Source organism: Cucumis sativus, chromosome 4 (assembly GCF_000004075.3).
Source record: "Cucumis sativus cultivar 9930 chromosome 4, Cucumber_9930_V3, whole genome shotgun sequence".
NCBI lineage: Eukaryota > Viridiplantae > Streptophyta > Magnoliopsida > Cucurbitales > Cucurbitaceae > Cucumis > Cucumis sativus.
This window is the reverse complement of record NC_026658.2, coordinates 2,554,701-2,582,269: the sequence shown is the minus strand read 5'-3', so window position 1 is coordinate 2,582,269 and position 27,569 is coordinate 2,554,701. Positions and strand designations below refer to the sequence as shown.

General features: G+C 33.8%; 1 protein-coding gene across 1 annotated transcript; it reads left to right on the top strand.

The window, feature by feature from the left end:
• Window positions 1–270: 270 nt before the first annotated feature.
• On the top strand, window positions 271–27,569 carry LOC101214572 (uncharacterized protein At3g06530). The gene is made up of 39 exons (XM_011654778.2): window positions 271–589; window positions 920–1,133; window positions 1,250–1,345; window positions 1,430–1,547; window positions 1,685–1,858; window positions 3,932–4,102; window positions 4,657–4,712; window positions 4,852–4,941; window positions 5,015–5,163; window positions 6,284–6,366; window positions 6,452–6,580; window positions 6,748–6,822; window positions 8,810–8,978; window positions 10,356–10,495; window positions 10,622–10,711; window positions 11,985–12,165; window positions 12,367–12,464; window positions 12,572–12,724; window positions 12,813–12,969; window positions 13,963–14,096; window positions 15,133–15,214; window positions 15,363–15,525; window positions 17,389–17,464; window positions 17,606–17,779; window positions 17,869–17,934; window positions 18,054–18,158; window positions 19,210–19,299; window positions 19,833–20,044; window positions 20,159–20,369; window positions 20,466–20,648; window positions 21,148–21,243; window positions 21,333–21,400; window positions 21,480–21,822; window positions 23,042–23,257; window positions 23,582–24,250; window positions 24,336–24,745; window positions 25,350–25,608; window positions 25,768–25,938; window positions 27,040–27,569. The coding sequence occupies exons 1-39, from the start codon at window positions 430–432 to the stop codon at window positions 27,268–27,270; spliced, it is 6,462 nt and encodes a 2,153-aa protein (XP_011653080.1). The 5' UTR covers window positions 271–429; the 3' UTR covers window positions 27,271–27,569.

Genomic DNA, 27,569 nt, shown 5'->3' with positions numbered 1-27,569 from the left:
TATTAGAGGAGGGTTTTTACTCATCCAATCCAACCTAATCTCAATCCAAGAAGAAATATTTGGGGTAGAATTTACTTACTTACGCTGTATACTCTCCACTAATATATATATTTTTAAAGAGAAGAGTACTTGGTTTTATTTTTCTTAAGTAATATTGAAACCATGGTAAAAAAAATGGAGAGCTCTAAAAAGAGAAAGTGGACATCGGCTGGGGGTGACGTGTTACACTAAAATAGGATGGTATTTATTGACGAGGGAATTTCATAAACCCTACAACTACAACCACGTTGGTTTAAGGTTTAAAACCGCCAAAACTTAACCACCGCCGCACCGGCACCCCTCCGAAACAGAAAGCTCATTTCACGACGGGGTTTTGAAACGCTCCCAGACTCCGGAGTTCCTCTGGGTGATCTCTCATTTCCTTCACCAATGGCTTCATCCATCGCCTCACAGTTGCAAGCTATCAAATCCTTTGTTCAGGCCGACTCGGAGTCGCTTAAGAGACCTTTTACTCGACCTTCGATTCTTTTTGACCCCAAAGAAGCTGCCGACATTGATGTCGATACTATATTCAGCATTGCCTCACAAGGTCAGTCTGGGACATGCTTCCATAACAAGCTGCTTCGATGTTATAATCAGATGAATGTGAATTTGTTTGCTTAGATATCTCTCATTGTCTCTTGTTATTTTAATCTGATTTGGGAGTTATCTGATTGCCAACTGTAACGATTATTATCCAATTTACTTAGCTGAATCTTTTTCCAAGGTTTGAGCTTTTCGGATGATTTGCTTTTGTAGCTACTGGGATTTTATTTTGGAGTGGAGGGTGTTGATATTTTCATTTGTATTTCTTTTTGTTGATTGGGCAGTGTCGGATGTCAATATTCTTAGTTAATTTGTTTTATTGATTGACCCTCAGGGTTGGAGGTTCTTATAAGCTTGGACGAACGTTTCGGAAATTATAAGAATAATTTATTTGGCTATAAGAGTAGAGAGCAGGATAGAGAGTTGATGAATGAAGAGGAGAATAAACGGATCAATGCGACAATTAGTTCGTACCTGAGGCTGATTTCAGGGCACTTACAGCAACCTTCGTCTCTTAAGACTTTAGAGTACTTGATTCGCAGATACAAGTAAGCACCTTTTCAATTGATCTCCCAAGGGACAGGCTTAGTAGACCATTTTGACAGCTTACCTTTTCCTACCAGTCAATATCTTCTTACTCTTTATGAGGGAATCACTTTTTCAGGATTCACGTGCATAATGTTGAAGACTTGGTTCTTTGTGCCTTGCCATTCCATGACACCCATGCATTTGTTCGAATTGTGCAACTGCTTGTTTTGGGGTTTGAATTTCTCTTCTACTTTGTTTCAGCTCAGCTACCGTGAAGTTTTTGATTTGATGTTTATCCTATCCACGTGTGTTGTAGGAATAGTAAATGGAAATTTCTGGAAGGTGTGAAATCGTCAGGTGCTCCACCACCACGGAAGGTTATAGTGCAACAATGTGTCCGTGATCTTGGTGTTTTGGAAGTTATATGCAATTATGTGAGTTATTATTCTTTTTTTAACCAAATCCATCTAATATTCTTAGCATTTATTCTACAACGTTTTTTTTCTTGTTTTCTTTTTTTAACTTCAAGTTGCAATGTCAGTCATACATAACTATGCTATTTCTGTTTTAGGCAATTCCATCAAAGAACATCCCTGTATCGAGACCAGTTGTGAATTTCTGCACTGCAGTTGTTATAGAAGTTTTGGGTACTCTTACAAGCGTTGAGCCAAATGTGTTGAACATTGTTCTTTTGTTTGTTAAAACTGGACTTCAGCCTGACGCCAAGGGAATTTCAGATCAGAAGGTGAGTTAGGAAGTCATACTGTTTTCTGTAAGTTATTTATTTACTTTTTCATTTCACTCAAATGTACATGTGTGAAAAGTGGAGAACCAGCCTCTAAGAACCGCACTTAGGCCATTTTTACCCACTCGTAAACATAATAAATTATGTCTAGCAGTAAAGATAGCAGTAATAGTAAATGTGACATATTCATAATTATAACTAAATGAGATCAAAGGCAAACTAATTAAGTTTGCATTCATACTCATTATGATTGATCTATCATTGGAATTTCATTATGATTGCACTGCATTTCATTACGGTTTGGTAAATGTGGTCTTAATGCATTAACAATAACTCCCCAATACCCTGATTTCCCACAAAAAATAGGATATCTAGTAAGTAGTTATAAATTATTTGTAATTATAAAATTTATTGGTAAGGTTAACCCAGTAGAAGCCTAAAACCTTGCTAGGAGCCATGTCTCTTCCCAATATTTGATCTTCTTTTAAAGAGAACTGATGTTGGTCTTGCTATTGGGTTTTCAAGTATCCTTACAGAGAATACCTAGAAATGTGAATTAGTGACCCGCTTTCAACTCAAGTTTGAAGGAGTGACCGGAAATTGGGGGTTATGAACAATGTTTTAAAAGTCTGAAGGCGACTTTGAGGTATTCTTACTAAGATGCAAGGCAAGCTTTGAGGTGGTATGCTTCAAATGTAACTACAAACGTTTAACGAATCCTAAATGTGTGTGACTAAGTATCGCTAAACATAATAGTCATATAAGAAAAAAGAAAGAAAAAAAAAAAGAAAGAAAAAAAAGGAAAGAAATCACCCATCAATTGCCACTCAAAAGTAGTAGTATTATTCCTCTAATCATTACATGAGTCCTAAAGACATTAAGCATTAGTGCCTTTTCCAAAGGATGTAAGCCTCTTGTAGTTCAATGGAAGGCGTGAGTCTCAATGTTAAAAGTTAGAGCCTTGCCTGAAGGGAAGCCTCTGTAGCTTTTTGAAACATTAATTATGAAAAACATAAAAAGTAATTAAAGTCTAGTTAATATACATGCTAAATGGTTACATTAATTAGATGTTGTTTTAAGAAAGTATCCATGTCAAATTATTATGATGCAATCTTTAAATAAAAAAATATTGGTACCACATAAGTAGTTATGTAAGTAGGATTACCAATGGAGGATAAAGAGGTTCATACAGTTTTAGTTTCAATCGAAGTGTGGGTAGTACATGATCGATGTTTTAAAAATCCCTCTTAAGCTCTAGGCACAAGTCTGGCATAAACGTGAGACACACAAAATAAGGAGTGCACCTTCTATGAAGTCATAATGCCCAAAACCTTGGCCTTGAACATTTTTCATTTTTTTAAAATGATAGTAATTAGAGGTTTTTACTTCTTTATGAACTAATTATTAACTAAAAAAAATGAAATTTACTAAGCCTAAATACAAAATTCTTTATGTATAGGGGTTTTTCATTTTCATTCCCATTTCACCAACTTTCTATTTTTTATGTAGTACTTTTATATATACTGCACCTCACAAACAAAAAACTGGCGGTTTTTTGTGCGCCTTGTGCTTAAGCCCCACAAGACAATTGCTGTTGGTCAGCTTTGATCTTTAAAAAACACTGTACATGATGCCAACACAATCCTTTTGACAATTATACACAAAAGGGAATAGTATCTCAATTGGAGAAATCTCTTGTAACTCCTTTGGTTTGGGTATGAGCCCTTCCTTTGTAAATTTCACATGTCAATGAAATCTGTTTCTTATTAGAAAACAAAATTTTGTATGTGCCTCAAACCTGCAGCATTGTTTAATTTTTAAAGTTAGAATTGTAGCATTCACACTATAAATTTTTTTCTTTAAATTTAAACTGATTTAGGAACTTAATTACCTTTGACCTCATGGACTACATTCAGACCCTTTATTTATCATTTCAAGTTCTTGTTGGCATTTTATATGATTTTTAATCCGCATTCCTGGTTGTTTGATTGCACTTTTGTCATGCTTTTCCATGTTTCATCGTTAAGTTGGTTGTATTTGTTTAACCATATTTCCCCATTCCTTCAAATACAGGCTGGTGCTTTGATGATTGTTGGTCTGTTAGCCAACAAAGTCATATTGATACCTAAGCTTGTTAAGAGTTTGATACGATCTGTCTCTGAGATTGCCAAAGAGGATGCCGGGAAGTCAAATGATATGCAATCAGTTCGACTTTCTCTTATGGCTTTAATCACTCTTGTTCAGGTATTATTCTGGTGAAAAACTGATTGAAATTGTCTTATGATTTGCACTCTTCATTCTATGCTGTATTCTATATGGAAGGGACAGCTTTGAGGTTTTTCCTTATCATATCAGGCAAGGCCCAAATATCAGATGCGATAAACAATAGAATACATTGGAAAAATGGTTTAATGTATATCGTTGTTTTAGCAATTATTTTCTCTAAATATATATACTTTTTCTACTTTTTTACAGTTTTTGAATAGAAGCCTTTTTTTCTGTGACCTCCCTAGTGCTAGCTCTCTTGATTTAATAAATCCATTGAAGGTTTATGCACATTGATTAAACTCGTTTTTGTTCGAAGTTGATGCCATACTGCCAAATCGTGTGAGAATAATGAGAACTGATGCATATTTCTCTCTCTCTCTAAATAATGGCTGAGCAATTCCAACGAACCAACAAAAAGCTAACCCGAACCAGTTGTATTGACTAGACTTAACCACACATGACTAAGTCGTAATTTGCATATATTTTGACTTCGGTTTGTTCTAATTTTGTCCTTTACTTAAAATTTTCAGTTTCAATCAGTTGACATATTTCCAAGAAAGGTATTGGATATCTTGATGGAGATTAGGTAATATATACTGGTTACCGAGTTTCACTTTCTGTTGCTTCTAGTTTTGGTTCATATCTGCTCTTTGAATTTGTTGTTGGTCACGTCAATTTCTACTTGTATTTTACATTGATTTCTTTCTCTTTATTTTAATGTGAAGGGATTTGGCTGGTATCCTTTTGGAACTATCCAAAGAGTTCAACATTGATAAATTCCTCGCCATCTTTTTGGATTCCTTAGTTGAATATAGGTGGGATGATTTTTCATTTGTTAGCATCTGCATGTTATGGATGATTTAACATCTAATTATTTGTTGCCTGCAGTTTCTCTAGTGAGCTGTACCAACATGGTTTGATCTCACTGATTGAGACTGTTCCAATAAGGCATTTAATGCATAATATGGTGACCAAGGTTTTAGCGAACTGCTCTAAATGTTCAGAGAAGAGTGACAATCCCAGCTCTTTTAATCCAGGTATATGCTCAAACTAATTAATTGGTGCTCATTCAACTAGTTTTTCCTTTTTTAAAAATTTTTAGTATGCAAGTTCTTTTTTTTGCTGCTTATTTTATTCTTTGGTTTCTTAAATCATGTATCTTTTTGGGATATTGAGCGATCAGCAAAAGATGGGTTATGGTTGGTTACAAAATCTAGAGAAGAAAAAGAAAAAAAAAAATCAACTTTCATTACGAAGAATGAAACATTACATAGAAAAAAAAGCAAGCAAAGCTTTACCCTAGCAAAAAAGAAGCCACCAAGAAATTACACGATCAAACTCCTGAGAATATTATAAATGAAATAACAAATAGAAAGAAAAACAAGAACTACTTTATTATTCTTGCCATTTTATTTTTAATATTTTCAAGAGTTTCAATAGTTTGAGTTTGTTCAATCATGTAATTTTCTGGTAGCTTCTTTCAATGGTTTTGTTTTCTTTGTATGTTTTATTCTTCATTGTGAAGGTCAGTTTTTCATTTAAAAGGAATTTGCCTAATCGGTATGTTGAGTTAAGATATTTTAATGACAACACCTGCTGTTCAGCTTTTGCTAGTTATGAAGTTTTCTTCCGTCAATCAAGTAATGATTTGTTTATTGTTATTAAACCACCAATTGACCCAAAAGCTTAAGCTAGTGGTTGAAGACAAATTTATTTATATGCACTAACACTCCCGGTTTCCCCCTCACATGTGGGCTTGAAATATTTGAAATGCCCAACAAATGAAAATCAATTTCAATTGGGAAGGAAACAACAATGTTATAGATGCTACTAACAAAAATCTTAGACCACCTTCTCTGACGACATATTAAAGTGTCATTTCATCCAAAAGCTTAAGCTAGTGGTTGAAAGCAAATTTAATTATATGCACTAATAATTGTCATAATAAATTTCTGCATAATCATCCTCTGTTATCTACTAAAGAAACAATGGAGTGAATGGTTAAGTTTCAGTAGTATGCTAGCTCTTTTTGCTAGCTAGGTTAACTAGAATCTTGTCTGTTGTCCATTGCAACCTCTGTTTGGTTTTTAATATTTATTCTATATTTTGTAATTCTTTTCAACTTGTGCTGCCACTAAGATTTGTATATCCTTTTAGGTACTTGGGCAAAGAAGCTTTTAATTGTTGTCAATAAAGTTTATCCTTCAGAGCTTCGTTGTGCTGTTCAGAAGTTCTTTGAGGTATCTTCTAGATCACTTATTTTCCTTTTTGTGACTATATATCTCTTTTTTATTTAATGTCTTATTGTTTTGATCTGCTTAACAGGACACCAAAGTACAACGTAAGATAGGGGGCTCCCTATATGAGATTGTGTGCAATACTTTAGATGGGGGTTGTGATATGCCATTGCCTATTTCAGATTCAAAACTTTTGTTTGCTTTGCACCATCCTAAGGTATAATATTATAGCACTCTGTTTTACAACTATGTACTCATGCTTCATTGTTGCTTGCAGTGTAAAGGTATCGTGTGCAATACCTGAAAAAAACTGCACGGATATTCTACCAAGTACCATCTTATGTAACACATATTATGTGTTTTGGTGCTGTCTTTGTATCATAGGCTGAGGTTCGTCGTGCTGCTCTTTCGAGTTTAAGCAAGGCTGGAAATTTGAAGGCTAAAACAGATCATTTAGAGGTAACATTTTTCTTTTGTTTGTGTGTAAGAGCTTTCCAACTAAAACAGATCACTATGATTGTTTCTGATCAAACTAGAAAATTTTGAGATTCAACAAATTGAAAGTGAAGTTCTTTGCGTCTCTCGTTACTCTTTTGGCTTGGTCTACTTCCATTCTTTTGTTTCTTATTAAAAAGAATGAAAATGGAAAAAGAAAACAAAAGTGAAGTTCTTTGCAAGAATAAAAGCTCAAGTTCGTGATCGTCTCTACAGATATTTTTATCTTCTGTTGCACTGTCTTGTGCCCATAATGTTGCAATGCAGGCAATAGGAGGACTTTGGCCATCTTGCTTTGTTTCTTCCTCTAGAGTCGATCTTTTAGGATTTTTGAGTATGTTTTACCTGCCATAGAAGTGCTTGTTCTATGATGGAGATAGCCTTCTAAAGCCCTCCTTCTCAAAATAAAGAAAGAGTTTGTGGAGGTCTTTTTTATTTATTTTATTATTTATTTATTTTTGGCTGTTTTATGGTGTATTTGGCTTCGGGGTAGCAATATGATTTTTAGTAGTTATCTTTAGTAGTTTGTTAGTTTTAGTTATTTTGTTTTGGACATCCGTTTATTGGGTTATTTGTAAGAAGAAAGAAACCTTGGTGGAACCTAGACTGCACACTAATAAAAATCTGCCATGTGACATTTTTTCACAATTTGATTTTTTTACTGTGTAGGAATAATGGGGTGCATGGGATTAGGTGCAACTGAGGTTGCATCTAACCATTGCCCTATTTGTAACGTGTTGGACTTCTTTTCATAGGCTTATCTGTTTTTATTCCTTCTGTACGTTTTTTCATTTGCCTCCATGAATATTAAAAATAGTTTTCTCGAGCTTAGTTCAACTCTTAATGCCTTCTTTCCCTTGAAATTAGATTAGGCCAAACAGAGGGGTTAGTGATCATGGAGGAGATTTGGGAGGCTGCTAGGTTTAATGCAACTTTATGGGTGTCTGTTACTTAGACTTTTAGATTAGAGTCCGTTTTTGCAGGTAGGTCTGGGACTTCTTTTGTGGGCCGGACATCTTTTTCCTTCTCTTTCGATTGTTCCTTTATTTTGGTAATTAAAGCTTGGTTGCATTTGATTATTTGTGGACCTGCTCTGCTTAAAATCTTTTTCTTTCCTTCTCTCTCTCTCTCTCTCTCACTGTAGCCTATTTTTCTTGATTTCAAATTGGAAATCTCTAATGTAATTAACCTTGAGATGCTTGTATTCTTCTCCTCTATCAATGAATTGTTTCTTATTAAAATAATAATAAAGCCTGGTTTCTTACCAAAAAAACCTGTTTCCCTGCACAAAATATCATCAAACAAGGAGCCAAAATTGACTTATGATAATAATGGGCAGGCCCAGGTGCACTTCATCTATGCTAGGAGAAGGGACGTGGTACAATGATTAGTTAGTTATGTGTGAGTGCATGTGTGTAGACTGATTCTATAATTTACCTAACAACTAGTGGTTCGTTAAAGGGGAGAGTAAATTTTGTTCAGATAATGCCGTTTCACAGGCATTTGTTCATAGTGTCTTTGGTCTATAATTTATTCTATAGGAAAGAGAAGAACTAAGTAAGCTTCTGTTTTTGTTCGAGAGGCCATCTGAGTCCTAGTAAATTATCAACTATTATCGCGGAATGATGAGGTCTGGACAGTTTAAAGGGCTTGTTAGGCAGGTTTATCCCCAATTATAATTTGTAGGATAAAAGTTTCTTCAGGTAATGATTGTAGTGATCCATCATCCATATTTTACATGTTGGATAGAAGGATGTGCTTTTGGCTCATCATTGTTTGTATTCTTAATTCAATGATTCCAAATGAATGTAATTACTAGTTAGGTTTAGTTAGTAGGTTGATAACTTGATCTGTTAGTGTTAATGTCTATTACTTGGTTCATTTTTTCACTTCAATATTATCTTGTATTAAACGTGCTGATTTCTCTTTTATTTTCTTATTCTATGATCAGAGTTTAGTGACCGTTCAAGATGCCATATTGAAACTACTTCGGGATGATGATCTTACTGTTGTTCAGAAAGCTATCAGTCTTGATGGAATCTCTGACATATTGAGTTCTTCTGATCTTCTCAAAGCGCTGAAAGATGTGCTTTTTAGATGCATTGACATTTTGAAATCTGGTATGATTGTTACTTCGGGAAGTATCTACCATTTCTCCAGCATCATTACAAGCTGGAGAATTTCACATTTTTGTTTTCTTCAGTCTATGATTAATTCTGTTTGTGGATTTCAGATCAAATTACAAGTTCGGTTTCTAATCTTTTAGAGTTGTGTATAACATATTCAAGAACTTTAAAATTGTCAAATAGCTCCTGTATATTGCTCCAAATTCGTCATCTAATAGGTTTATGATTTTATGTTGTATTTTTACAATTATTTAAAGTGTGCAGTAAATTAATTGAACGATCAGTATGTTTGTATTGAATGATCTGTATTCTTTTTCTCCATATTTATAGATCATTAATTTTGTATGTATATATATGTTTTTTCTTTAACAAAAAACTTCCCATTGATATAATGAAAAGGAATAAATGTTCAAGGGACACAAACATCTATAGGGAGTGAAAATATAGAACATACTAAAAACAAGAAATTAGAGATAATTGCAATCAGATAGAGGTCAACCATGAAATTATTTAAAGGACACTAGACTGTTCCAAAATTCACTCTGTCTAAAAACCAAAATAGAGAGCTTGCATACCAAGGTTGAAACTAAGAAGGAAGGCTCCACAATTCACCAATAATTAAAGACATCAGTCTTATATCATCTCATAGGATTGTAAATCTTGCACCATTGACAGTTTTTGACCCTTAAACAGAGGATTGAATTTATTACAGATTCAGATGACGTCTAATGCCATGGTGTACAAGGCATCCCAGAACATAATAGGTTCCTTATTTATGAGATAGAGTTTTAAAGACCTATTAGACAATTTCTAATATCCTTAAAATCAACAATTTAGAGACCAAGTAAACATTTTCTGAAGTTTTGGAACATATTAGAGTTCTGGCCATTTTTAACACGAATTATTTAAGCATAACTTCAATAATTCAGGGATCAAATTTTGTAATTTAGCTTGGTTTTATGTTGTACCTTCTTCTTGAAAATCTCTAGGGAAGAATAAATAGAAAGAGAAATGACAATGGGGTTGAACTTGACAACATTTCAGATTCTATGCTTTGTTTCTCAAGGTTCTGATGATGCATTAACAGCTTTCAATTTTATGCTATAGCTAATAGGATTTGTATGAGGTTGAAATGTGTCATTTCTTTTCTTGTTCTCCCTCACTTTGTAATCTACGGATGGATGCATGCTTAAGGTATGGTAATTCAGAAGAAATGTTGAGTAACTTCTTGTGATTTTGTATTTTAAAGGTCAGTAGGATCTCTTTCAGCAACGATGGATAAGTTTTATAGACCTTGTGACCCTGATTATGCATTTTAATTTACGTTAAGTTGATTTTCTTATCATTTGGAGTCATCGTTTGGCCGTGCAGGTTCGCCAGCTATTAGTAAACTTGCTGCTGACATAGCTTTTGTGTGCTTGAAGAGTATGAAAGAATATTTCTATGATCATGATGACTATCTGCAGATGCTCTTTTCTCTTACATTTCCTTTACTTCTGGTTATGCCCAAGGTTTGTGGTGTTTCTGCCAAAATCGTGCTTTTGAAACTACTTTTAGCATATGGTGGTACTAATTTAGGTAACTAGTTAAGTAAACTATTTCTGTTCTTTTACTTTTGTGTTTTCTGTATTTACCAGACCCAGAGATTGAATTTGAAGGCTTTGGAATTGGCCAAGGAAATCAAATGGCCTTTTTACCAGAATCTTGCTGGTGTCAACACAGATGTGGTTAGTAGTGCTAGATTGAGTTTGGTTTTGATTTTTCAGATATTCAGCAGAGAATATTCTGCGTTGTTCTTCTGAAACAAGTGTTGATTGTTGAAATCTTATTCCTGCATGGTAGGAATTAGATTTTGGAGATTTATGCCATAGTTGTATAATATTGAGTTTATATTTTATGAAATGTCCTGGTTTGGGAGACTTTAATTTATGAAAAACTATGGTCTTTTCAGCATGAGTTATTTATTTTTCTTTTTCATTTTCTATTTTGAACAAGAAACTAATGTATTTTTCTGAGGTTGACTTATAATGATTTAAAATTTCTGGCACGTTAAGCTTAGGGACCGGATTTATGGTATCATTAATGGCTAATTGGCTTGAAGGCGTGTAGGTTGTATTTTGTATTAGCTAAAGGCTCTTCTTGTAGTCGGGCTCTTGTTTCTGGGATGGTTTCTGCATGCTCGTGTATTCTTGCATCATGTGGGTTAACGTATAGTTTGTCTTCCATGTTTGAGGATTGTTGCTTCATCCAAATGAGCCTTTGACAAAAAGGTCTAGTTATCTATCAAATGAGCCATTTGTGCATTATCATATAGTCTTTGGGATGGGAGAGATAATAAAGTGCAGTGTAGATATCATCATTCTTGATTGGGCACTTTTCTTTAGTTTGACTCCTTTTGATTTGATTTATTATTATTATTATTATTCTTTTATTCTTTCTTGTATTCTTTCATTTTCTTTCTCAATGTAAAGGGATAATTGTAAATATAGCAATTAGATTCAAAATAATTAAGTATGTAGCAACATTTAAAAAAAGTTACAAATATAACAAAATTTGTCGAAATCTATCAATGATAGAGTCTTTACTGATAAACTGTGTTGCAAAGATTAGTCTATCACTGATAAGCCATAAGAGTCTATCAACGATATAAGTCTATCTTTAATAAACTTTGCTATATTTACAATTTTTCTAAAATGTTGTTATATACTTAATTATTATTCCTTGAATTAGTTCCCGTTATAATTACCCCCAATGAAAATTGGGTTTGAAAATAATAAAATGATCACTCCAGTATGATCTTTATTTTTGTACTTTTTCGTCAATGTTTTTTTCTCCTTCTCTTTTAGCCCATTCTTTCCATCTATGTTGATACCAACATTTCCATTCTTGTCCTAATCATTAATCCATTGTACCAATCTCAAGTTAATCACACATTTGGTTTTCTGTACGTACATGTATTTGTTATTTTTTTAATCACAGGATTATCTTTTGCAATCATAGGATTTGCAGCGAGGCAACATTAGCTCAATCAATATGGAACTTGTCAATAATTTGGCAAAGTCATTCTTGTTACATCCAGAGAAGTATGCACCTTGGCTGATTGAGAGTTGCAAAGCTTATGATTCTTCCAGAGTACTCTTCCTCCTCATTGTGCTGCAATCAACTATCATACGAAAAGATAGTGGGATCTCTTTCTTTATTCTCCTTTTCTTAAGTTCAATATTTCCTTTTCTTTTCTTTTTTGTACAGCTGCAGATTTTACTTATGTTTGCCTTTCTAGCGTTCCTGTTTTCATTCCTTCAGTTTGGACTCTCTATGATTTTGTATCAGTTTATGTTCTTTTATTCTTATTTTGATTTTTTTAAAAAAATTCCCACTGTAGGTAGCTCCCAATTCATTGGCTTCTTTGAAGTTCTTTACCCAGTTTTGAAGATTGAATGGGATGTTTATGAGTCTACTTATGGTGCTTCTATTGACAAGGTACTGCAGTTTTCTTCGATTTGATTGATATAGTACTGACCTTACTTGTAATACAAAAAGTTGTTCCATTTCTTGGTTTACTTTATGTCCTCCCATGTTATTGGCAGTTCAAAACAGAAATGTTAGGTTGGGACTGCAAAAGGTTCCTGGATCAGTTAGTCAAAGAGGATCACAATGAATTGAATGCCGGTGCTCTAATTTGCATATTTTGGAGATTGTTAGAAGCATATACTTTCTCAGTGAATGCTGATATGATGATGGTTAGTGGGTCGTCAGTGACTTGGTTGCTTCGATAATTTGATTTAGATGAGCATTTACAGTTGATATTGAGATTATTTCTTGCTGCAGGATAAGAAGGAAAAATGGATTTCCATGTTCAGTGATTTGTTTGTGTTCTTTGCAAACTCTCGATTTAAGCATGTCTTCAAGGAACATCTCCATTACCTTGTTAGAAGCTTCAAGATATCTCCTGTTCATATACTGTCCAAGTTTTTTACTGATGAAGGTGCTCTTATTTATTTTGTTTGAACCTATTTTCTTGTATTGAATGATTGTCTGTGAAATTTTTTGTTTGCATTCCATGCCTCAGAAAAGAAATTTAGAATTGGGAAATTGTAATTTGTAATTGATGACTATTTTAAGAATAATAATTAAGGATATAGCAACATTTAAAAAAAATTGTAAAAATTGCAAATATAGCAAAGTATCATTGATAGACTTATATCACTGATAAACTTCATATGGTCTATCAGTGATAGACCAATATTTACAACATGGTCTATCAGTGATAGACTTATATCATTGATAGAATTTGATAAATTTTGCTATATTTGCAAATGTTTTAAAATGTTGCTATATACTTAATTATTTTGAATCTAATCGCTAAATTTGCAACTATCCCTTTAAAATTTCTACACATGCCTCAGTATTACAATACCTTTCCTAAAAAAAGTTGTGAAATCATAAAGACAAGCACTCTATTTATAATTGGAAAGCAAACTAATCCTAATCCTAATTAACTAAAGAAGCTAATCCTAATCCTAATTTATAAAAGAAACTAATCCTAGTCCTAATAGATTAAGGATTTGATCATAATACCTGAATTCCTACTACCTTATCCCTGGTATCCTTGGAGAATCTTTCATCGTTTCTTTCTGACAGGGGTGTACCATTTCAAGTTAATAGAGTTTTTATTTTATACAAAAAGGGTCAGTGTACACTGCTGATAAAGCATCCCATGTGCTAACAACCTGACCTTTTTGGGTTGTTGCAAGTCAGTCTACATTTGAGGGGTACTGTTTTAATTTTGTGGGAGCAAGTCATATATATTTATTTTATGACTAAACGAACTTCACATTGACATGATGAAAAAGTTGGCAAGTTGATATGTTGTTATCACTTACTTTTTTGGCTTCAAATAGTTTTAATGGTTGTGAATTTGTTGGTCCATGCAAATTTCCATCTGCATTTGATGAGATCTCACCACTTAAACTTCCAGGTGTTCCTGCTTCAGTTCAAGTTGGGAGTCTGCATTGTTTATCTTATCTTTGTTCTCAGTCAGAAGAAGGTTTGCACGTTCAACTTGTTGCTGAGTTTCCTTCAATACTCGTCCCACTGGCCAGTGATGATAAGGTAATTAATCCTTTTGCCTGATGCCTTTATTATTATTTGTAAGAAACAAAAGTTTATAGTAACAAGAATGCAAATAGAGCACGTCTGAGCCAAAGAATGGTTGCAGAAAACACTTCCAATCACAATAAATCAGAAATATCGCCGAATCACCTAAAGTCTCTTTGAGAATCAATCAATGATCTTTATTATGAAAAAAATGTGGCCATGTAAAAGAGAAATTGGTGTAGCCTGAGAGGATAAAATGAAAATTCAAAGAGCTTCTATATTTATAGGGAATTAATAGACAAACTAAGAGCTGAATTACAAAAAGGAAATTAAAATTTTTAATTAGGGAATTACTAAAGTTAACTATTATTCCTATTCCTACCACGTCAAGTCTGTTCCTCAGAAAAAAACTGCTTGAATGAGCTTCATTCATAGATGGCAGAAAACATTGAACACCAAATTTCTGCTCAAAACGAGAAGCAACAAAAGGACTTTGGTAGTCACAATTGATAGCTTTACTAGGTAAATTAAACGAAAAAAAAAGAAAGAAATCCACGTTGTAGATATGGAAACAATTTGAATTTTGTTGAGGAGTAGATTCGAGTATAGGCTAAGCCTCCACTTTGGTAGGTCGTGTCTGCTTCTTCTTACTAGCCTCCACTTAGGGGTTTAAAAGGTTTGGAGATGGCACAACTTTTTGGTTGAACTTGACTTCTTCATTGACTTTCTTTAATTTATAAAAATGGACAACTTCCTGCTTCTTGCCTATAGTCGCAGGAATTTATTTATTTATCTTTTATTGAATTTAATAGGCTGGACAGTTAACTTAAAAAAAAAGCAAACAGGAATTTTCGTTTGTAGTTACAACATTTCTACTATTTTTAACAACTAGGAAGCAATCTATTAATGGGAGTTTAGTTATTTTCTCTCTCTCTCTTTTTGTTTCAATACAAGTAGCTTCTCATCTAAAAAAACAATACACTGTGCCAAGCTCAACTTTTGTTTCATAACATGTTTTTATTTCGTTGATGCCATCTGCAATCTGCTCCAGGATACCAGGATTGCGGCCATGAACTGTGTTGAGGGGATGTTTTCATTACTGGATCATGCCAACTTGTCTTGCAAGAAAAATGGTTATTCTCTATATAAGATGAATTTACAAAATTCTACTTTTTTTTTTATTTACATAAATTTCTCCCCTAATTTCATTCATCAATGAAATGCTTCTTTTGCCAAAAAATAAAATCTTTAGTTTACTTAATTTGTTCAATTGCATGACAGGAAACAATGCTGTATGGAATCACTTTCTAGATAAACTTTTGGGTCTCATGATTGAGCAGAAACGACTCATTTTGTCGGATAGAAACTTTCTCCCTTCCCTTCTAGCAACTTTGCTTGGTTCATCCTCACAAAGCTTTTTAGTTCCTCAGAGTATTGAACAGAGGTGCGTATCTAAAACTTCACCTTTATTCAAGCAAAATTTTCCTTTTAACAATATCTTTTTCTTTGAGGCGCACAGACACACAAAGAAACTGCACTTTCATTTAAAGAAATGAAAAACATACAAAAAAACACCATCCCTGTTACAAAATGGGAGTCCAACCCTAACTACAAAGGAGGACTCCAGTCCAGTTCTTTTTTTTATTTTGGAATGGAAACAGCAAAACCTTTCATCAACCTAGTTGAGATGTTTGGGGTGCCTGCTGATCCTCCCCCTATTGCTCTATGTATTCCCCTAATGTACATTGAGCTCTCTCTTTCAATATTATTAATAGTGAGACTCGTATCCTTTTAAAAAAAAACAACAAAACCTTTCATTGATATAGTGAAAAGAGGCTAACCGATGAAGACTAGAATCATGGAGAAATTTTATTAATTGTGAATGTGACATGTAAACAAGCTGTTCCTTAAATAGACCCGACACCCGAGAGATAAGAGTTGAATCGCACTTAACTTCCTAGTTAACTAACTAAACCTAGCCCCTTCAAACAGAAATTTTCTTCTCTTGGGTTTTTGTACTTTGTATTGTTGCTTTGCTCTCTTATTTTCCGTTGTATATTCATTTTTTTTTCTATTTTGTGATCATGTATTTAGAGCATTAGGGTCCGTTTGGATTGAATTAAGAAAAAAATGTTTTTAATAAACTTTTTTTGAGTGACTTTTTTTGTTTAAACTTTTTTTCACAAAAATTGTTCAAAATACACTTAAAAATTTATTTTGAGTGACTTCCAAACACTTTAGTTTTTTTCAAAATAACTTATTTTTAAAATTAAACACTTGAAAATGTAATCCAAACACACTATTAATCTCTTTGCGTTTCTTCAATGACAAGTTATGTATCCTTTAAAAAAAAGACTAGGGTGGGGTTGAGGGCATCCCTCCAAAACGAACTATACAATGAGAGCCTTCCAATCACTGTTGACTGTAGGCTCGTGATCATGACACAACACAAGATGGTTTTTGTAAAATTACATCAGAGGGGTTCGATTTATATTTTCTTTTTGTATGCTTTGTTAGTCATGTGCTACTGGGATATTACCAAGGTAGTTCTGTGTTTGTTATTGTAATTTTCAAATATCAATGAAAATTCTTTGGAGGTGAAAGGCCCCCCTATATAGGATAGGGGGAGCATGACCTTGTTAAGGTGTTAAGAGGTCATGGATTCAATTCATGGTGGACACCAATCTAGGATTCAATATACTAGGTCTATGAGTTACCTTGATTTCCAAATGTTGTAGGATTAGGCTGGTTGTCCAAAAAAGGTAAAATGAATTATATGAAATCATCCCCTTGTGCATCTACTATTCCCCTAGTCCTCTTGGATTCTTGTCTACATTGTAGCTATATCTCATTATAATTCTAAAGCATTAGTCTCTTTTCATTTCATCAATAAGAAGTGTTCATTCCATTTCACAAAAAAAGAAAAAAAAGAAGTGGGAGTAATGCTCAATTTTCCTATCGAAGTTTTAAAGCACTCCAATTAGCACAATTGAATGATGTGGTAGAATAATTACAAGCGGATATTGAAAGGGCATTCTAAGATGAAACAACATAACCTAGTAATAGATTTAGGTATAATGCTGTTTTTGGTTCTTAGACAAGCTTTTTTGACTAAACCATTTTGCACAGATTCTCATCCTTGTGACTAGATAATTGCAGATTTTATTCTCAATTCTTTGGCCATTCATTTGGAGCATATCACATTCTTTGACTGTTTTTTTAAGACTAGTGAAACTTTCATTACTAAAATGATGTCTTGTTGATTTGTTTATCATCACTCAGCTGACTTATTAAAGTATCCTTTCAGGTTTGATAAAGCTACAAAAGAAATGATTCTGGCTTTCATTTTGGGTTATGCTTTACAGCTTTCTGATTATGGGAAGGTTTGGCCTACATAACCTTTTTTGTTGTTCATTATATTTGGGCCCTTATGGAGATGTAGGGCTTTTGTAGTCTTACCTTATGTTTTCCCCCAATTATTTTAATGTTCGGAATTTGAGTACTTGTATCCCATCATTTTCCAGCTGAGGATTCTTTCTTTGTTCAAATCAATGGGAAATGCTATTCTACATGTTAAGGAAGTTGAAGCTCTGTTATCTCTTCTTTTGGAAAGACGCAATAGGTATCATCTTGCACTGGACAGATCCATTCATAGCTTGTCATCCATTGAAGTTTCTATCTTATGTCTTCTGCTGGAGGTGTGTTGATTGTACCCTTGATGCTTTCCTTGGCAATGTCTGCTACTTATGACAATTGCACTTAACGAGAAATTTCCTGGCTGTTCCAGTGTTGTGCTACACCATCTTCTTTCGATTGGCACATATGTGAAGATTATTTGTTGAAGGCACTGCAAGTAAGAAACTTTTTAGGACTTAAGTTTCAGTTCTTTGTCTATGTTTCCTATTTCTGTTTAATTCTTTTTTGGGAGTTAAGATTTAGATATTATTGCTTGTTTGATTGTTTACTTTCCAGTTAAATGGTAGCTCTCCAAGCGAAGATGCAATTACACGTCCTTCTTTAGCTATCTTGCAAAAGTTGAATGATCAAATTTATGGCATGATGGAGAATGAAATGCAGGTTATCTTCATCTCTCAACTTGAGTTTCAAGTCAATTACTGTGAACTGTTTTATCTATATGGGTTGAATTTCTATTAAAAAAAAATCTACATGTTTCGGATTACCTTATGCAACTGACATATTTTTATATGTTAGGATCTTCAATCTAGTATTTGCAATTGGTATGCACATGAGAATTTATCCTTTAACTAAAAAAAATTATAAGCTTTTTTGGAATATTTGCAGGTTATATTTCCTTTTTTTTTTTTTTTCCATATATAAAGGGACATGCACATCAAACTTTATGTTGGTGGATAAATGTACCCGAACTTTTCTAACCTAACATTTCATCTCAAGATATCTTATGATGAAAAGAAGTTCATTGCATGATTGATAGTAAAATCATAAGATGCATAGACTTTCTTTAAACCAAGACCATGGCGTTGTGAATACTTTTTAGTATAATAATTGAACTCTTTTTCAGCATAAAAATGGGAATGAAACAATAAGAAAATAAAAAGACAACTTGAGCTTGAGATATGACAAGAGTCGAGACATTGTTCTTGCCTCTTGACCTTTGTGCCTTCTGATACGAATATCTATTTTTAAAAAAAACAATTAAATTTTTTTAATTTTATATAAGCATTTGTAATGATTTTTTATTTTGTTGGAAGAGAATTCTTTTGGGGAGGATTCCAAGGATTATTATCCTGGGTTTAGCACTAATAGTAATGACGCAGTCCGTGAACTGATTGGGTAGAGTGGATGTGATTATTGTCTGTTCTTAAGATCAGCTTGTTCAAACGTTAGACTATTCTGGTGATATATCATTCTATATATTTATTATTTTCAAACAAGCTTACTCCAGTAAGGTGGGGTTTTCTTTGTATAATTACGGCATGTGAAGATTCCTTCTGTTTTCACATTCTTTTTTCTGGAATTTTAGTGCATCCAAACTAGTTCATGGACAAGCATTTCTGTACAAAGTTTGTTGGATTGACAGCAATTACTGATGATTCTACTTTTCTTCAGCTGCTAATTACAGTTTTCTATATTTTTGTTTTGGACGCAGGAATTTTTGTTTTCAAAACTAGTTTTGTTATTTCGAGATGCTGACAGTAATGTGCAAACTGCCACCCGAGAAGCCCTTATGCGCATCAGTGTTAGTTACTGTATATTTTAATTTGTTGCATCTTAAATTATCATTTGCCCCTTCTAGAACAGCATGCTCATTAGTCATTCTACATAGTTTATTTTAATTAAAATTACATGATAGATTAATTTAGTAACAGTCTGCTGATTAAAACAGTTGAGTTTCTTTTTAAGAAGAGAGTTGTATTTGATATTGTAAAAAAATATCATACTTATTAGAAGTAGGATTGTTTTTTATTTTGTTATTTGTTGTTGGAATATAAAATTTGCATCAGTTAATTTTTTTAAACAAAATCGTTTCTGTTTCATACTTCAAATGTTAAGGAGTCGAGTTAAGACCGAATGTAATTAGAATCATGTTTAAAAAATTTGTATTTTACAAGTTGTGCATCGAGGCGAAGAACATGAGAAGCTAATTTATTTGTTTATAATTTGTTTTTCTTATTTATCAATCTTACAGTATCTTTTAGACATATACTTCGGATCTTCATCATGGTACTGCACAATTGAGAACCTTACATTGTATCAAATTTAATATTGTAGATTACTTCCTCCACCGTCAGCCGGATGCTGGGTTACATGTTGAAATCTGAAGGTTTTGTTGGTAGTGTGGTAGATAGGAAGAAAAAAAAGAAGTCCATTGAGTACCATACATCCAGCTCGCCCTATGATATGATTTGTAAAAAAGAGAATTCGTTCTCTTCATTAAGCTCTGTTCTTGATATTTTACTCTTAAAGAAAGACATAGCTAACAGGTGTTTTTTTAAACTTTTTAAAGTACTGTCTTTTTTGTTGTAGTAACTCTGCTTACTGTCATCTTGAAGTATGGATACAATTACAATATTAATATTCATGATTATCTACTGTAGGCAATCTCTTATAGGGCAACTATTTATGCTGCTTGGAAAAGTTTTTTCAGAGGATTGGGTTAATGCTACTCTTGCACTTGAAGATCAGTCAGACCATGCAGTGCCTGGCGTTTCCCAGGGCATCCCTAATGTAATAGGCTATATAAGGCAGACAATCTTAATAATTCTTGAAGATATATGTTCAACAGTAGTGACTACTACCCCACAAAAGGTGCATATACAATCTAGTAGTCCGTAGTTGTATCTGTGAATTTGTTTACTCACTTTGTGTTAATGATTTGTTTTATATATATTTTTTTTATTGCAGGTTGAGTGGACAAAAGAAATTGATATCAAATTGTTGGTTGATTGTACTCATTTATCTAAGGATGGAGTTACACGTAACCATGTCTATTCATTAATTTCCTCTGTGGCAAAATTTATCCCGGAAAAACTTGTGGAGCATATGCTAGATATTCTTACTCTCATAGGGGAATCTGCAGTCAGACAGGTAATAAATCTATATTCCTGAGGGTATTTCTTATAGAAAAGGTTTTTTTTTATTGGTATTTCCTAAAATAGGATTATTTTAAGGATAACCATCTACAGCCACTTTGGCCGATGGTCGTGCATAAATCAGTTAGCTTTTGCTTTGGGTTGGAGGGTTGGATAATTTGTAATCTCTTAAGATAGTTCCACTCTCCTATAATTCTTTAATCCTCAAAGGGCATTCCACTGGTATATTTGGAAATCTGCTTAAACGTCTTGGTTCAAGTCCCCAGATTGATTGGCCTTGGATGAAATCCTTTTGAGGATTAGTGGGGTATATCATGAACATAATGCTGATATCTTCACTCTAAAGAAAAGGCCTTGGAGTATATTTTTATAAATTTTCTTTTTTAAATTTCTAAAAGTTCTTTTGACAAGTGCATGGTATATGTGGAGAACATATGATTGGCTCTCTAGGTGAATTCCAGGTCAGCTGTTATATTTTTGTTATCCTTCTGTAGGTTGATATCCATTCAGAGCGTGTACTTGAGGATCTAATTGCTGCTGTTGTTCCATGCTGGCTGTCAAAAACTGAGAACATGGATAAATTGCTTGAGGTAATTCTTGACCTTGTCATGCATGTCTACTTTTATGATTCGAGGTGTGCTTCTTTTAAACTGTGTCCTGATGCCTGTTTGTATTTCAGACATTCATTAGCATACTACCTGAAATTGCTGAAGATAGAATGTTAAAAATATTCCAACACTTATTAAGGTACTCTTTTATTATTTGTTTTCGTCATTAATTTGCTTTAAAATTTTCTACCACTCTACCTGACCAGCCTCTTGTGCAGGATTGTGGGGGAATGGGATGGCTTGGCTGAGGTGCTTTTGCGTCTTTTTCAGTCACTGGTTTCGAAACTACCATCCTTTGAAAATTTGCATGGTCTGGATGGCTTCATGTCTGTTGTACACAGAGAAAGGGAGTATGGGTTTGCATTGCATATCTGTGAGAAGTATTCATGCACAACCTGGCTTCATGCTCTTGCTGCAATGTTTAAGCTCATGGGTCATGATAACCTTTGTGTGGAATCCCTTAAGAAGTTGCTTCTGGCAACAAAGTTTTGTTTAGACAAATTACAGGGTCCTGAATTTGCTTTCAGATTAGCATCACATGAAAACTCGGATGACATACAGGTAGAAAATCTTTGAGTAACCAGTCGTTTGTCTTTCTCCTCGTACTCTTAATCTTGTATAAGCCATAGCTTCTGCATACTAGTTTTGATTTAGCATTGTGCTTATCGCATAACAAATCTGACATGCATAACAAGCTCTACTTTTCTTTGCTATCTAAATGATAAAATTCGCTGGACATTTTTCCTTCACCTAATTTGATTTTTCTTCTAATTTTGATCTCTCTTATGCAAAAAAATATTTAGAGTCCTTGCATTAACTGGTTTGGAATTAGGTGTAGCTTAACGTAGCCAACAATTGTTAGTTGGCAGGTTCATCTCTTTAACTCAAAAGCCAACTACTTTATTATACAAGTAGCACCAAGTATGTTTGAGGAGCATTTGATTCGGGCTAGTCTTTTGTAACTTGGGATCAACAACATGACTCTTGTTTGATGGGATTATTCGCTTGTTACTATGTTGTATAGTTGGAATCCCTTTCTTTAGTGGGATTTTTTTTTGTGGACTTGGCTTTTGTATGTCCTTGTATTCTATTATTTCATTTTCTTCTCAATGAAAACCGTTTTTCTATTCTAAAAAAAACTTGAATTTTGAACTTGAACCTTGTTTTATATGCAAGTTTGCTTTATTTCTTTGCATAATTGGACAGTAGCTGTAAGATATGAAGCAAGTTACATAGTATATCTCTCCAGCGAAATGGTGTGGTCATCCCTTTTAATCCTATAATACGGTTTTTGGTATTTTTTATATTGTATTTGAGGTCTAATAGGTTCTGATTTTTTTTTAAAATATCAATGTCTTAATTTGGCATTGTATAAATTTTAGACTAAATCATACGTCTTCAATTCTGCATTGCCTCACTTTTTGTCTCCAATCAAGTTAATCCACTTCATCCATAGACATGTAAAAGCCCTGACATTAACCTATGTTTTGTACCTTTGGCAAATGATTCCTCACAATTTTGAGTAACCTTCTATCAAAATTTATAGAGACATTAAAAAGTCTTATCTTTTTTTTTTTGTTCAAGGGATCAGTGTGGTGAGTCGCCCTTGGCAAAAAGAAACATAAAGTTTTATGTTTTGCACATTGCTGTCTGGGCTATGTTTTTGAAGTTTTAGTGCTTGAACTCACTAAACAGTCTACTTTATGCAGTTCAAATATTAACGTGTTAATCGGCATTATTTTCTTTTTTCTTTGTATGACTTACAAACATTCTTCTGCAGAGTATACTTGGAGATCTACTGGAGGAGGTTGTTTTGCTAGTCCAACTTGTTGATACTAGAAGCCAGGAAATTGGTATACCTGTGGCTATCAGGAAGCAAATAAAGGAGCATATGAACGCTATTTTAAGAAATATCACTAGGGTTATGAATCCTTCAGCCTTCTTTAGGAGCACCATTAATTTGCTTGGCCATAATAATAGAAATGTTGGGAAAAAGGTACATGGACTAATCCTGTTATATTTCATATTCTTTCCTTTACTTCAGGATTTGGTTGCAGTAGGTTGATTGTGTCAATTACACAGGAGCAATTTATGTAGCACAATAGTACCCAAAACACAAAGCCATCCAACCCAGATAAAAAAATAATAATCACGACAATCACTGATTATAAGCAGAAATAGATTTGTACCAAATGCACTTCATGACTTAAGCTTTTGTTCAATCTGTCATGCCAATCTATTCGCTTGTTTTATTGTGTTAATTTAACATTTGTTTATTGCACATCTCATAAATTTCACATATTATCTTGACCTCCTGCAGGCTCTCAGCCTTTTATGTGAAACAGTTAAAGAACTCGGTAGGGTGAAGTCAAAGAAGGTGGCAAAGAAAGAGAAAGTTTCTGAAAGTCCCTGGCTTCACATGGATGATGATTTTCTTAAATTATTTGACAGTATATCTTTGAGAATTATTCACTTAATTGATGATTCTACATATGCTTCTGATACATCTCTTAAAGTAGCCGCAGTTTCAGCCATAGAAATTCTGGCCAATGCATTTTCTTCTTACCATTCAGTTATCAATGTTTGGCTAGCACCAATTTCAAAATATATTACTTCAAACAACTTACCTCTGTCTTCTAGCTGCCTTCGAACATGCAGCACACTGGTTAATGTACTGGGGCCAAGGTCATTGAGTGAGCTTCCTAATATAATGGGGAAGGTGATAAATGTGTCTCGTAGTTGTGTGGTTGAGAGTACAAGATGCAGTTCTGAAATGTCTGTTCAGTCATCAGATTTGAAGGAATCTGTTATGCTTTCTGTTGCTGTTACTTTGGAGGCTGTTGTGGAGAAGCTGGGTGGATTTCTAAATCCTTATCTTGGAGACATTCTAGATCTTTTGGTGCTTCATCCTAACTTAGTATGGGGGTCAGATTCAAAGTTGAAGTTGAAAGCCGACTCGATAAGGAAACTTCTGACAGAGAAAATTTCTGTAAGTGTTAAAGTTTGTCACATTGATTGGTATTCCTTGTACGATTGTTCTCATTTCATTTATCTGATGTCTGAATCTTTTATAGGTTCGTCTCGTTTTGCCACCTTTGATGAAATTTTTTACTCGTGCTGTTGAATCTGGAGATTCAAGTGTGATCATCACCTTCGACTTGCTAGCGAACATCGTTGGAAAAATGGATAGGCCATCTGTTGCTGCTTACCACATACAGATATTTGACCTGTGTTTGCAGGCACTTGATTTACGCCGCCAGCACCCTGTTTCTGTCACAAATGTTGATGCTGCAGAAAATAGTGTTATCAGTGCTCTGAGTTTGCTGACACTTAAACTTACTGAAAGCATGTTTAAACCTTTATTTATTAGAAGTGTTGAGTGGGCAGATTCGGATTTGGAAGATGGTGCAAGTGCCGGAAGTACAAGTATTGACAGGGCTATATCATTCTATGGCCTAGTAAATAAACTTGCGGAGAAGCATCGGTATGTTTGGATTCCTTGTAAAATTTTAGATGTTGATTTATGATTTTGTATAAGTGGTTTTTGTCTGAAGGTTTAAATCTGCAGTGTGTTACTTAAAACCTGAACTCTTCTTTGTATAACGTTTTCATAATAAATGGATAGTTTTCCCCTTAACTAGTTAAATACACTTGCTATTTAGTTTTTATTTATTGTTCAGGGGGAGTATTTGAAACAAAATATTTACAATTACTCTCGCGGAAAGTTATCTAATACGTGCGTCGATTTCTTACCCTTTTTGTTGAAATTTTATCCAAAAGATTTCACTTGAGTTTCCTTGACATTAACCACCCTACTTTTTAGCAAACAAGTTTTTACTTCATTGGATATTTCAATCTTATTTCTGATTTATTTGTTAACATCTGGAGTTTCATCTTTTAATTTATTTTTGGCGAGAAGGTTTGATGGTTCTTGCATTCTCTTGTTTTAAGGCAATTACTGTCATTTTGGTTCTTTATTTACTCGAGTTTATTTCTTTTGTCTTTTATGGGAATGATGGGTTTTGTGTCATATTAAAAATACTCTGGTAATTACTATTAATGAGAGTTGCTGTTTCCTCTCAATTTAGGTCACTTTTCGTTCCCTACTTCAAGTACTTGGTAGATGGATGCGTCCGCCACCTTACAAATTCAGGAGATGCAAAATATACTGGTTCAATACAAAAAAGAAAGAAGGCTAAGGTGCACGTGAGTAGTGATAGTAAAGAAGAAACTGGAGTGGTATCACTTCAAAGCTGGCATTTAAGAGCGTTGGTCTTATCATCATTGCACAAATGCTTTCTCCATGATACTGGGAGCTTGAAATTCCTTGATTCCGCAAATTTCCAGGTTAATGGATCTTGTCTTTTTCACCTGTAACAGACATAAGTAGTGCCTATTGACAGGCGGTTGACACAGAAATTTTAATGTAGCGTAGTTTGTCTCCTTGGTCTCTGGTTGTTATTAGTTTATACCTTCACTAATGATTTTCGGTTATGTTCTTTACAGGTTCTGCTCAAACCCATAGTTGCACAGTTGGCGTCTGAGCCACCAGAAATGCTTGATGAGAACACGAATGTTCCATCTGTAAATGAGGTTGATGATGTTCTGGTGATTTGCGTTGGTCAAATGGCCGTGGCTGCTGGAAGCGACACATTATGGAAGCACTTAAATCATGAGGTAAAATTGTACTTTAAGTAGTAGTAGGTGTGTCTGACATATCTTTTTTGAAAAAAGAAATGGTGTTTTTTTATGGATTACATATCATATAATTATTTTTTGAAAATAAATTAGTTAAATGGCTTCTTTACACTATATGTACTTTCTATCTGCTTTTGAAAATTTTAAAAAGTGATTTTAGTCGGTTAAGAAGTATATTTTACGTCTCTTTAAAATTTTAACCAAATGCTTTTCCCATTTTTGTAAAAGATACTTTTAGTCATTCAAAAACACTTAAAAAAAAGCATGTCAAAGACACAAATTTACCAATTACTAAATTATTCTTCAACTAAATTGTCAAACACACAAATGTACAAATTACTAAATTGTTATATAAGCATTAGACACAAGTAGCTTATGATTTAAAATTTTTAGAATTTCTATGGAATGGTTTTCATTGGTACAAAGTTTCTCCGGATAACAGTTTCTTTAGTTCATTCTCATTCTATATGATGGGAGAGTAGATTTAAATATATTTGTCTACGTGATGGCCGTCGATCCCAATTAGAAGCATGAACTTTAACCTACACAGTTCCCTTCTAGTGTGTAGAGACAGACAGTTCATTAATTCACGTAATACTCGAGACTTCTACTAACCTGTGGACTTGAAAATGTGTAGAAACTCCAACAGGTAGTAATTAAAATTAAATGAACAGCAAATAATATTACGGTGGTTCAAATAAGGGGCCTCTTGCTTTGATATTATGTATGTTACAATCATCCTAAAATTTTAATCTTTTTGCCCCAGAATACCTTACCCAACCCAGAAGAGAACATTACGTGCTAATAATTCCAACTAAACTATGAAATCCATTGTCAAATAACATAAACCAAACTAACTTCAAAAACACCCAATCCTGAATAGCAATAACACTACTGGCGAAGTTTCCCCTAGATGTTTGGTAAAAACATACTTGAAAAGAAAACGAAACGTTTTCCAAAACAATCATATTCCACGTTTTTCCACTCTATTCCATTTTCTTTTAGGATTTTGCATGATATATGCTGATTGAATTTTTTAAATTTACTGATTTCCATTTCTCTTATGAACTCTTTTTGTAGGTATTGATGCAAACCAGAAGTGACAAGGTTCGTACTAGAATTTTGGGTCTACGAATCGTCAAGTTCCTTCTGGAGAATTTGAAAGAAGAATACTTGGTACTTCTACCCGAGACGATCCCCTTCCTTGGCGAGTTGCTTGAAGATGTGGAGCCCTCTGTTAAATCTCTTGCACAAGATATTGTCAAGGAAATGGAGTCTATGAGTGGTGAAAGCCTTCGGCAGTACTTGTAAGGCTCAGTTCAAATGGATGTGAGTTCAATGCCATTTTTTTTCGTATCATCAGAGTGAATTCCATTAAATGCTTCAGCTGAAGACTGTTTATTGAGGTGATGTTTTCGTTAAACTCTTGGCTTTTGATAGTGTTTCAAATTAGAACACATAGGAAAAGAAGTTAGTTGAGAGGGCAAGTTTTGTATAATTGCCTAAAATGGAATAGTTTATTCTTAAAGCAGTTGTGTAATATATCCTACATCATGTATAATGTAAGTGATTATTATGATGGAAATTTTGTTTTTCTTCTTTACTTTTAA

Bases quoted from the DNA above. Each gene is read 5' to 3' on its own strand.
- LOC101214572 (XM_011654778.2), top strand. From the start codon at position 430: ATGGCTTCATCCATCGCCTCACAGTTGCAAGCTATCAAATCCTTTGTT. The intron at 4,103-4,656 runs GTATTATTCTGG...TAAAATTTTCAG, and splicing joins CTTTAATCACTCTTGTTCAG to TTTCAATCAGTTGACATATT. The intron at 21,823-23,041 runs GTAGAAAATCTT...ATTCTTCTGCAG, and splicing joins AAAACTCGGATGACATACAG to AGTATACTTGGAGATCTACT.